The sequence below is a fragment of the Silurus meridionalis genome, chromosome 10, assembly GCF_014805685.1.
Source record: "Silurus meridionalis isolate SWU-2019-XX chromosome 10, ASM1480568v1, whole genome shotgun sequence".
NCBI lineage: Eukaryota > Metazoa > Chordata > Actinopteri > Siluriformes > Siluridae > Silurus > Silurus meridionalis.
The window spans coordinates 4733464-4745871 of record NC_060893.1 but is presented as its reverse complement, the minus strand read 5'-3'; the positions used below and the strand labels follow the sequence as shown (position 1 = coordinate 4745871).

General features: G+C 36.6%; 1 protein-coding gene across 2 annotated transcripts in view; it reads left to right on the top strand.

The window, feature by feature from the left end:
* Positions 1-12408, top strand: part of wnt7bb (wingless-type MMTV integration site family, member 7Bb) — a 28741-nt gene that overhangs the window by 9057 nt on the left and 7276 nt on the right. For both annotated transcript variants that reach the window (XM_046860098.1, XM_046860097.1), the window contains exon 2: positions 196-422. In XM_046860098.1, coding sequence (XP_046716054.1) covers positions 196-422 — 227 coding nt within the window. The remainder of the gene's footprint in view (positions 1-195; positions 423-12408) is intronic.

The following is a 12408-nucleotide window of genomic DNA, read 5'->3' as shown; positions in this document are numbered from 1 at the left end:
TTGTACTAATATTGTTATAAACTATAAAATAGTTTATGATACTGAATTCAATTACGGCAATGTTTTTTTTTTTAAGCCTGTAGGGGAAATGTATTGCGTATTGCATTGTATTGTATTCTCTCGATTTCCTACATTTATCATACATACATACTTCTGTTTATAATTAAGGTCTCTCTGCTTCTCTTCCCCTTCAAGGGCCCTTTCTTCTGTGGTGGCCCTGGGTGCCAACATCATCTGCAATAAAATTCCAGGCCTGGCTCCTCGCCAGAGGGCCATCTGCCAAAGTCGTCCTGACGCCATCATTGTGATAGGCGAGGGAGCTCAGCTGGGCATCAATGAGTGTCAGTACCAGTTCCGCTACGGCCGTTGGAATTGTTCGGCGCTGGGAGAGCGTACTGTCTTTGGCCAGGAACTCCGAGTAGGTCAGTTCTGTGCTAAAGGCTATTTTTGGTTCACTCTGAGAAAGAAAAAGGTCAGTTGAAGATCTCATTCGATGTAATTAAGAAGAAATCTCTGGTGATTATTTCACCTACATATTGTTTTTTTTTTTGTTGTTATGACTGATAACGTTGGTTTTTAATTAAAATAACTAATCAAAATTTAACGTTTTGCTGCACCAAATTTGTAAAAATTAAAAATATATATATATATATATATACAAATATATATATATTTGTATTTTTTTGGTGAGATTTTGACGTGCTTAAGTTCACTAAAGCGTTAGTTGTATGAGAAAGAATATGAAAATGTCTTAAGTGGCAGTTTTTACTGCAATACTGGTTCATATAAGTCACATACATTTAAGGACATCACAGTCTAAAGAATTTTCTTTTAAGAACATTTGTCAAATTAAAGTAGGGCTGCAACTAACGATTATTTTGAAAATCAATTAATACGGCGATTCTTTTTATTTTCTCGATTCTTCAGATAAAATAATAACAATAATAATAATAAAAAAAAAGCTGTTTTGCTTATTATAACTAGAGAGAACGCTAATTCAGGGTATTTATGTATAAAAGTGTACATAGAAAATGCAAAAGCCACATTTTTGCTGAGGAGTGTATAGTGGATTTCTCCATGAACAAATTGCCTCATGCTGGGTTTTTTCTTTTTGTAAAAAAAAAAAAAAAAAAAAAAGCATTTGAGCATGCGAGGTATAAATTGTGTAAATTAACATTTTATTGTTTTTAATGATAAATGCAGATGGCAAGTTGACAACCGTGCTTTAAAAAATACACAGACATTTTGTTTAGTTGTGAAAATATAAGCATTTAAAATATAATGAATTGAATTTTGTATAACCATTAAATGATATACGCGTAAATTAAATATACAAACATCGAAAACAAGCGTTTGAACGTAGTAAAGCCGCAGTACATCACGTTTGAAAACGGATAAGTTACTAGCAGACAAACGCTATTAAAGAGAACAGAACGGAGAAATGCAGCACGCTAACGAAGTTAGCAAACAAACAGTTTGCACGATAGCGCTTCATTAAACTACACCATTTTAACACGATGAGGTTTTTGCTCACCGTGTTGATGTTCCGATTTCATCCGTGACTCCAGTGTGTTTTCTTTTCCCGCTGCCGGTTGACCCCGTACTCATTTCGCACGTGGCCGTGTTATCTTGCTGTCACGCTGAGCCGTAACTTGAGCAGCCCAACTAACCGATAACGGCATTCGTTGACAACGAATTTCATTTGTACATTATAATTTTATTTGTTCATTAAATACAAGCAAAGTATTTCAGCTGAATGTTTGTAGAGAGACTAATTATCCAGCAGTGTATAAAGTTCTTATTCACGCTAAGGTGGACACCTGTCCATGAGATTCATACGTGCTTTTTGAACATCCCAACCATAATTCTGAGTGTGTCCCATGGATACTCTGGTCCAAATAGTGCCAGTGACTTAATATATAGGTTTATAAATGGTTGCATTTCTGGTTCTTTTTCTCCACTTTTCTGTCAAAAGGAAGTCAAATATTTTGGATTGACATTTCAGGCAAAGTCCTAGAGAAGTATGGCTTTTTATATATTTCTCTCCATTTCAGAATACTTTAATAAGAAATATTTTGAGAAATGTGATAATAGCTAATATGCAGATGTACTCGAAGTGAAATAAATATAGTACATGATTTGTTATTCATATTGCTTATCTAAAGAAAATTAGAGAATTTGTCTCTTTTTTTAATTTGCTGCATGTAAAACTTTTGAAATGGCTACAAATGACTAGCAGTAGACATAATAACAAACATGGGCCAGAGAATCGCGTGCCAAAAACGACATATAAATACAATTCTGAAATGTAATAATTAATCAGGACAATATTGTTATTTTAAACTATTGTCACTTATAAAAATTGCCTCCAGAGCTGTTTCTCCAGTTGAGGAATATGTTAATTGTGGTTGTAATATAACTGCCAAGCTTATAGCTATAATTCTCATTTCTGCTTTCAGATGTGGTTGTGTTTTTTGTTTCAATGGCAAAATTGTATTTTGTTATGTCCGTTTGCTCTTTGATACAGTCCAAGGTCTAACGTTTATTTATTAGGGCCAGGAGTGCTGTTTTATTTAAGCTTCAAATCTAGCAATTGATTGCACATAAACTTCACATGCAGAACATCAGTCTGTCATGATTGTGGATAGATGAACCTAAGTGCAGGATTTTATTAAAACCTGTGTAGCAGACAAACAAAAGAGCCAGACAATACTTAGACACATGAGGCAGGCTAATGGTCCAGCAATCAGATTATCTGGATAAAACAAATGGTCAAACAAATCTTTAACTGGTTCCTCTGAAGGTTTCCTCCTCATGCCATCTCAGGGAGGTTCTTCCTGAAATGATTGCTTCTGGCTTACTCATTAGGGATAAATGTATTAAAACAAATATTAGATTTCTTTATTTCTGTCAGACTGCTTTGTATAAAAAATGTCATTTGTTAAAAGCATACAAATAAAACGGAATTTCAACATAATTGAAAAACTGGGCGAATACCAAAAGCTTGAACTCGTCACAGATATAATTCTAAAATGAGACTTGGCAAATGTCATAAACAGCGTATGAAGGATGTTCAACACTGAAGTCAGAGCTCAGTGGTTATGGCTCTCATTTACTGATAAGAGGGTTTGGGTTTAAGCCCCAGTATTGCCAAGCTGCCCCTCTTGAGCCCTTGAGCAAGGCCCTTATCTCAGTGTTCTTCAGGAGCGCTGTATCATGGCTGATCCTGCACCCTGACCCCAGCTTCCTAACATCGCTGGGATATACGAACAAAGAATTTCAGTGTGCTCTATTCTATTCTATTCTATTCTATTCTATTCTATTCTATTCTATTCTATTCTATTCTATTTTATGAGATTAGGAATAGTGAATTCCAGATCACAATGTGTTGAAGTGAGAATCCAAAATGTTTCTGGATGATTTACTATTTCTGGAAAGTGTGGATTTCTGGACACTTTTTCAGATAATACCGCTCACAGCTTCTTGTGCGAGGGAGGAGGAGTTTTGTGATAAGAGATGCATTTTAGAGAGGTGTTAATGAAATGTGGGAAAACAGCTCAATGGAATGAGATTAATTAAATTCTATAGTATACATTGAGTATACACTGTACGGACAAAAGTTCAGGGACCTTTCCAGCCATATGTGCTTCTTCTCCAAACTGTTCCCACAATGTTGGAGGCACACAATTGTATAGGACGTCTTTGGATGCTGTAGAATGAAATGTTCCCTTCACTTAAACTATATATAGTAGTCCAGATTTAAAGTGTCCCAGTTTGGTTGCCACTAAAGTGTTCATGTGCTAGTCAGTGTATCCTAGCATTTGCTTACTCTTGTGCTAAGCAGTCAAAAGTAGGCACTTTTTGTGCATAGTGTAAGTAGGCATGCTGTATTTGGGACACAGCAATGGACTTGGAGGTTATTTAAAGGGAGTAGAGGGATAGCAAAACAGAGGTCTGTTAGTAATCATGTGACCAGGCTACACATTCTCACTTACAACCCGTCACATATGGTTTGTCAGGATGCCTTGGCATCACTTTTTTGATGCCCTGGGTATCGCTTTGGCGTCTTTTTTGAATCTGCAGGGTTAAGGGTAGGGTTAGGGGTAGGGTTAGGGGGTAGAGAGAACAGGTCAGGGTTAGGGTTCGTTAGGATTAAGAACGTGTAGATGAATGCTGTTTCACAGATGGCACTTTGATATCAGGCAGGGAGTGAATTTTCAAATCAAAAAATCATTTGGAGAGCTAGATAAATATGACCTTGGGGCAGTTTGCTTACCTAACATGTCAAATTTCAACATATATATGTTTATAAATGATTATATTATATTCATTACAAGAGATAATCTGTACACAATGTCATCTGAGATTTCACTAATCAGCTCTTCATTGTTCATGCGATTTTCGGATTTTCGACTATACTTTTCACAATTGTAGAAAAAAAAAAGACATAGAAACTTTTATTAGTGGTTTGAGAAAAAATTCAACTGTTGAAGTTTAACTGTTCCATAGTCAAGCCTGTCCAAAAAACACAGTTTTTATCTTCTGAGTTTTTAAACCTCTTAACCATATGAATAATTTTACAGCTAAGATGAAGTTGTTTTTAATGGCTTCAGTGGGTTTTTACTTTTCTGTTGACTTGTTTCAGATAGACTCAGAGAGACTCAAGTTTGTTACTTTCGCACTAATTGAAAATATCCTTCTCGGGTTACTTCCAAGAAAATAATTCCTCCTCATTCCAGTTACTTAATGTATTTATTTATTTTTATATATACTGTTAGTCTTCCAGTTTCTATCCAACAATTTTCTTTGAATGAATGGTGTTTCAACTCAAAGAGTTAAAGGTCATTTAACCGCAAAGCTGATTCGCTCTCCGCTTGGCCAGTCTCAGAAAGCTTCGACAATCTCTGGTCGTTCTATTTTGGCTTTTCAATGCAGCACACATTACTAGCCGGGTTATTGGATATTACTGAGCCCCTGAGATTTTGTTCAAGGAAAGATTCTGTTTCAGAAAATGGTCAGGTAATCCGATCCTCATTTTAGTATTAACCGGGAAATATAAATATCTGCGGAAGGAAAATGGTGGCTAAATATCTTTATATCCTACTGTTGAAAAACATAACTGATACTGACAAGGAAGAACCTAGAAACAGCAAAAGTTAGACTGAAAAAAGGTTGTAATTTAGAATAACAGCTGCTCCCCAAACAGCATCAAATGAAAAAAGTTCTAATTCAATTTCAGTCAAGTCAATAAAGCGTCTTTGTGCGTTGTAAGTCTTTTCCAATCTCCACTATGCAAGTAAGTTGTTGAAACTGGAAAATTTTGCATATATTGGTTTGTAATCCTGGTTATTCGGTGCATCCATGTAAAAAAAAAAAAAATTGCTTGAAAACAAGAGTATACCGATCTCATACACTTCAGCGCAAGGTAAATGAAAGGGCAGGTGAATGAGTCCTTCAACCTTAAATGGTTTTAGAATTTTATCAAGCATAGGCTAGGAGTAAGACAGAGTACATGTGTGTGAATGAGAGGGAGGGCAGCAGGGAGAAGAGTTGGAGTAGATGGAGGAGTCCAGGAGGAGGAGTCCAGGTACAACGATCAACAGTGCAAAGTAATGGAGAGTGTGTTGGAGAAGTGAATAAAAGAGTGCTGGCAGGGTGGAGTGGGTGGAGAAAAGTGATAGCAGGAGTGATTTGTGATAAAAGAGTATCTGTGAGAGTGAAAGGGAAAGTTTATAGGACTGTGGTGAGACCTGCGATGTTGTATGGAATAGACACAGTGGCATTGAGTAAAAGACAGGAGGTGGAGCTGGAGGTAGCAGAGCTGAAGATGTTAAGGTTTTCGTTGGGAGTGACGAGGATGGACAGGATTAGAAATGAGTTTATTAGAGGGACAGCGCATGTAGGACGTTTTGGAGACAAGGTGAGGGAGGCGAGATTAAGATGGTTTGGACATGTGCAGAGGAAGGACATGGGGTATATCGGTAGGAGAATGCTGAGGATGGAGGCACCAGGAAGGAGGAAAAGAGGAAGACCAAGAAGGCGGTTTATGAAAGTGGTGAGGGAAGACATGCAGGTAGTTGTGTTAAAAAAGGCAGATGTAGAGGACATGGGGGTATTAAGACAGATTATCCGCTGTGGTGACTTCTAATGGGAGAAGCCGAAAGAAGAGGAAGAAGATATTCATAGTAAAAAAAGATTTTCAGGTTTGATGCAAATGACTGAAAGCATCCATCAATCCATCCATCAATCCATTTGTCCTCACAGATTAACAAGAATAACAAGAGAGCTCTCTATCTTCTCTATCTAAAAAATCTGAAATAAGTGGAATATCGCCAGAGACGTTTGTTGTTTGTCAATGTTTAGTTTTTTTTTTTTATTGAAACGGGATGTTAATATGTATTTTTGACAGTCAATAATACAAGATACCCCCTCTAACAGTGGTCCACTTAGTGACATAGTGAATGCACAGACCTTTTCCGGAAACTTTAAAATTCTAATAAATATATTTATTATGCAATATTGATATCACAACATTCTGGTTAGGAGCTATGAGATTCTATTCAAATTCAAAAAATTATTGTCAGGGTTAAATACTTATAAAACAATTTTACTTTCCAACACAGTCTTTACAACAGATGGAAACACACACCTTAATAGTTCCCTTTTTTCCTTAACTAGCAACTTACTATTATATAAAGTCACATCATCAGAACTTTATTATTATCTGATAATTCTACCATCTGAGCTATAAAGGTTGTAGAGCATTCAGATCGAGAGCGGCGTGAAGGCGCACAGAGTAGCATTGCTGCAGCTAAATCTCGCCAAGGTGTGAATGAATGAGTGAATGGTGCACTCTGACGGACTGGGATCCCATTCAGGGCACATGATCCCTCCCAGTCTGGATTGTTACCGGCACTGGCTCAGTTACATAGTTCTTGCCAGTTCACAATTTCATCCTTTTTCTTTTTTTTTTTTTGAGGGATGTTTATCAGTAGCCAGGTGTCCTGGTTATAGAGGCAAAAGAAATGATTAAATAGAGCTGTATGCATAGAGAAAGCACTAAAGGAAGATAAGAATGAATATGAAAAAATGGTGTCGCAAGTAGCTTGGAATTTCTTGGCATTGGCTCCACTTAGAACGTATAAACAAGTGAAAAGAGAGTGAAAAAAGTACATTCAATGCATGCTGTAATAAATGAAACACCTATACTATTAATCTAGGACATATACAGTATTTACCACCTTGATCTATTCTTTTTATATAAGTTTATTCATAGCTACCCTTCTTGTACCATACTAAAGACTAAAGAGTTTGACATATTATTTAGATTTGTCCTCTGACAAATGATTCCTTATAAAGAAGTAAATGACCTTCTGTCTTTTTTCTAACAAACTTTGGAAAGTCTTTCACTATCTTTTCATTTTACTGGACTTCTCCAGAATAAATGTCCAGAGTATTTACAAAGAAATCAAATAGTGGTTTATATGCATTTGGACAAGAAATGGGTGATACCATAATTCAAATTCAGTACCAAGCAATAGCAAGATTAGTTTATTTAGCAAAATCTAGTCAGGTATTAAAACCAGTGAAAATGTGAATATTAGGAATTATATGTTAAATAATACGGGGGGGAAGAGATATAGAAATTACAATAAACTGAATTCACTGGCTAAAGGTTTGTAGACTAAAGCTTACCATTACACCTTTGTGTGAGCCATCCATAAACTGTAACACAAAAGTTGGATTGTATAGGATCTCTATTTGCAAACTGTGGTGCTACAATTTCTTATCACTAGGTGATGGCACAAACCTTTGATGGCCAAAATTAGAGTGAAAGAACTCGAGTATTTGATCCAGAGTCAATACCACAGCCTACACACAGAACACTTTAATAATAAGCTGCCACTCTTTGGGACCCTGAGCAAGGTCCTCAACCCTCAATGCTCCAGTGGCTCTGTATCATGCTTTGCCCTGAGTTCTGACCCTATCCTAACATCAGGTATGCAAGGAAAGAATGTCAATGTGCTGTAAAAGTTCATGTGACAAGTATAAAGCACCTTTCAAGCAACCTTTCAAGCAACCTTCTAAACAGTATTCAGAACTGGAAGACCAACTGAACCCCAGACTTCCTCACACACATCAACATCAGAACCTGGTCTCACTAATACACTAGTGGCTGAATGATCACAAATCCCCACAGCCATGTTCCAAAATTTCAATCAAATCTAAAACCTTTCTAGAATAGTTGAGTTTGTTATAACAGTTAAGTGGAATTGTATCTGGAGATGAGATGTTCAAAAGGTATGATGCCCACAAACTTTGGCCATATAGTGTGTTTTTGAGTGTGTCTGTGTTGAAGTTTTACATTCTGTTTGATAAATCAATAAGCAGACAATATTAATATTTCTATGTTATGATTTTGCTCCTGCATTGTTTAAAAGACTGTGTGCTGATGCAGCATTTTACTTGGTAACCCCCCTACCCCATCCCACCCTATCCCTGTTAGCCAACAAAGCCTGATTGCCAAATAGACTGGGTAGGAAGCATTATCAGTCTAATCTGTATCCGCCTCTGGTGGCTCGGCCAATGTAGGCATGCCTGGAACTTTGCATGGACAAATGGATAGACAGTCGGATGGATGGAAGGGCAGAGGGATGGGTTGTGTAGGCTGTGTTATCAGGCCAAATCTGTGTGCCTCTGTTGGCTTGGACAGTGGAGGTGGTGAAACGGGATGTTTGCAGATCAGATTGCTCAGCTCCACACAATGCGATGAATGCGCTGCATTGATTGGCGAGGGAGAGACTGGCTGGATTCCTATTACAGTTTTTCTCCCAAATGTGTTAGTTGAATACAATTGTATTTTCAGACGCATAAAAAGATGTTCGATTTGACCTTTTTATAGCATTTGGAACCTTCTGGGACAGGGTGGACAGTAATGAAGTGAATGTAATTCTTAAGTGGATTTTTCGTGTATCTGTACTTTAATGAAGTATTTCCATTTGGGAAACCTTTGACTTTAACTTCACTACATTTCAAAGTGAAATATCGTACTTTTTCCTCAACTACATTTTGTGAAATCAGTCGTTCGTTTTCATTTATGAGTGGATAAAAATGTAACTGGTTATCCACGCAGCAATCCACCAATCAGTGTAGAGGCTGTTTTTTGAACTTCTTTTGATTGGCACTTGGTGTATCTATTTATCACCAACATACAGTTGAGCGTCAGTTCAACATCAAGTAGAACATTTTAAAAGTAATAAATGATGAAAGAAACTTCTGATTCAAATTCGCCACAACACCCGTGGCCTTCTTTTTGCGATTTTCTTGTAGTTGAAAAGAAGGTTTTGAGCTCATGATTATTAGAATAAATATCGATCAGTGTTTGACTCATTAATATCATTCTATTATTAGATTGGGGTGCTGAGAGTCACATTAGAGTCTTTTTACATAAACTGAGTTGATTAAGCAAAGACTCTTGTTACAAAAATGATAATATGAACATTATAGCCACAATAAATCATAGTGCTTTGGAAAGGGAGCAATAATATTTTACTTAGTGTGTCTCTACTTTAACTCAACTACATGGTTTGTGTACTTTGTGATGCAATTCAAGAGCATGCAAATGTGAATGGGGTCACAATCCAATCATTTCATTGTGAAATACTGTAAAATATTTAACTGCATGCTCATATAGTACTTTAATGTATATAGTATTGTTATGTATATAGTATTGTTATGTATATAGTACTGTAACACATGTAATACTGTAACATATATATATATATATATATATATATATATATATATATATATATATATATATATATATATTACTGTAATTCACATAGATCTGTACTGTAATGTATATAATTCTGTAGTATTATGAATTTTTGCTTGGTCTTGAATGGAATAATATCCTAAGGCCCTTAACAAGTTTCAACCTTTTTTTTTTTTTTATTTGAATGAATTTTAAAGCAATGCTTGATTTGAAGGCATAAAGGCCTTGCTATGGTGAACATGTACAAGTAACACATAAACACACATTTGAACATCTGTGAATGCATCAGTTAATACTCAACCCCCTTTAAGCATTTTTGCATCCTCTAACTGTAAAACTCATGAACCACAGCATTGTATATACTTTTTACAATAATGCATGTTCAAAGCAATGTGAAAATCAAAGTTACCCATTTATTGAGCAGTTTCTCTGTTGTTTATATACAAGAAGTACTAAGTTTTGCTTCTGCTTGAAAAAACATTGATGGCGTATTCCCATGTATCTCCTATAAGGGACCCCAAAAGTTAGTGCAAAGTTGACATGATTTTGCTCAGCTGTTATATAATTAACGCTTATCATAATATACTAATCTACATAGTGTTTTGGTTTGAAGCTTAATCCAAACCTGGTTAACTCCAGACCTGCAGCACCCTATAACCACCAGTGGGTGCCACTTTTTTCTCTGTATTTATTCAAGCATCAACAAGCACCTTGTGTGACTAAGTGGTGCAAAATGCACTTCATGCAGACAAATGCTTCAGTGGTGAATAAACATTTGAGGAAAGCTCAGACCTAGGAAGGTAGTATAGGCACAGTGTAGTCACTGGAGATCAACACTTGAGAAATATATGCAGTTAAACGCCTCCAGGGTTCAAGTGTGCCCAAGCCTCAAGGTGCAAGTGTGTAATATCCCTGTGTTTCTGACTAATATCTTACCACAAAGTGCTCTAGTGTTCTCCCACATATAATTTTGAGGCTGGGGAAAAAGATCACGGTGTAGCTCTCTCAGGTCATTTTTCAGCATTGCTATACTCTGCCAAATTCAGCAGGTACTGAGAGAGCTTACTGGGGTACAAGGAGTTCTAAGTAAATCTTCCAAACTCTTCCAAAGGAAAAAGCTCAAAAATAGTTTCACTGCAGAACTGCATCGGGATAATTACTTTGCCGATGTGGATTATATAAAATCAAATGTTTTGACAGGTTTGTCTTTGTTTTAGGATGTTTCAGTGCTCTCCTATTCATAGTGGCCATAAATGTGTTCTTTAGTTTTAGTAGTATGTATAAACTGCACACTTTTACATTGGACAGCCACAAAATTCAATTCAATTCTGTACAATTTTAAATATGTATAGCGCTCTTAATAATGGACAATGTCTTAAAGCTTTACACAGATAAAAAGGTTCTAAAGTTGTATAAAATAACGTATGCGTATAGTTTTGTTCCATTTAATTTTAAGTTTATCCCTAATGAGCAAGCCAGTGGTAGGTGACTATAGCCAGGAAAAACTCCCTGAAATGGCATGAGAAAGAAACCTTAACAGAAACCAGACTCAAAAGGGAACTTCATGGATCTTAGGCTGTTGATGTGGAACCATCCCCAGCTGCACAGAATGTCTCCAATTGAAGTGAACTTCATCCATATGTAGAGTGTAGGGGTGACTCAGGCAGATCAGAAGAGAAGAAAGAGAAGGGAACACTGGTCACTGGTACCTCAGAAGCATGTTTAAATAACGAGGAAATTTTAAGAACTGTTTCCTCGATAGTTGTAATGGTTGCAATCTGATCAGTTGTTTTATACAGAGTTTGTTTAGTAAAAGATCTCAGCTGCTACACACACCACAGACACACATACTATATTGACAAACGTTTATGGACACCTGACCATAAGATTCATATGTGTTTTTTTAACATCCCATTCCACATTAAGTCAGAACAGGTTTGAACAGGTTTGGGTCTTCAAGTACAAGTGAAGGGAAACTTTCATGCAACTGCATCCAAAGACATCCTATACAATTGTGTGCCTCCAACTTTGTGGTCACAGTTTGTGGAAAACACATTGCTGGAAATTTCAGGTGTTCCAATACTTTTGTTTATATAGTGTATTTTTTCTATACATAAGGAGGTCAAACTGACCTATTTCTAAATCAGAGGAGAGAAAAACTATCTGAAGCATCTTTCTTTTTTCCTATTCATCTTGGACTCTTGTCACAGACACTTGCCACTGAACTCTTTGAGCCACGTGGTTTAATAATGCCGTGTTATTCTCCCCGGGCAGCTCCAAGTCCATTGAGGTTTTGCTGGTCAGTCCAATTTTCCACTGGCATAGCACAAGGCTATCCTAGGGTGGTTCCTCCTGGAACAGAGTTACATCATTGTTACTGGACTCTTCACATCCTTTAAAAAAAATTCTGGATGTCAGGATCCACATTAATGCAGAATGGGGTAAAAGGAAGAAAGTGAGACACAAATAGAGAAAACAAATGCAGCCGTAAATATGTTTTTTTTTTTTCTCCTTGACGAGATCAAGCAGTCTGTGCGTAAACAGGGACAAACACTGCAAACAACATCAGCATGACTGCAGCAGGAAAAGTTGTACTTTTTAAATAAGCACTGTGTGTGTGTGTGTATGTG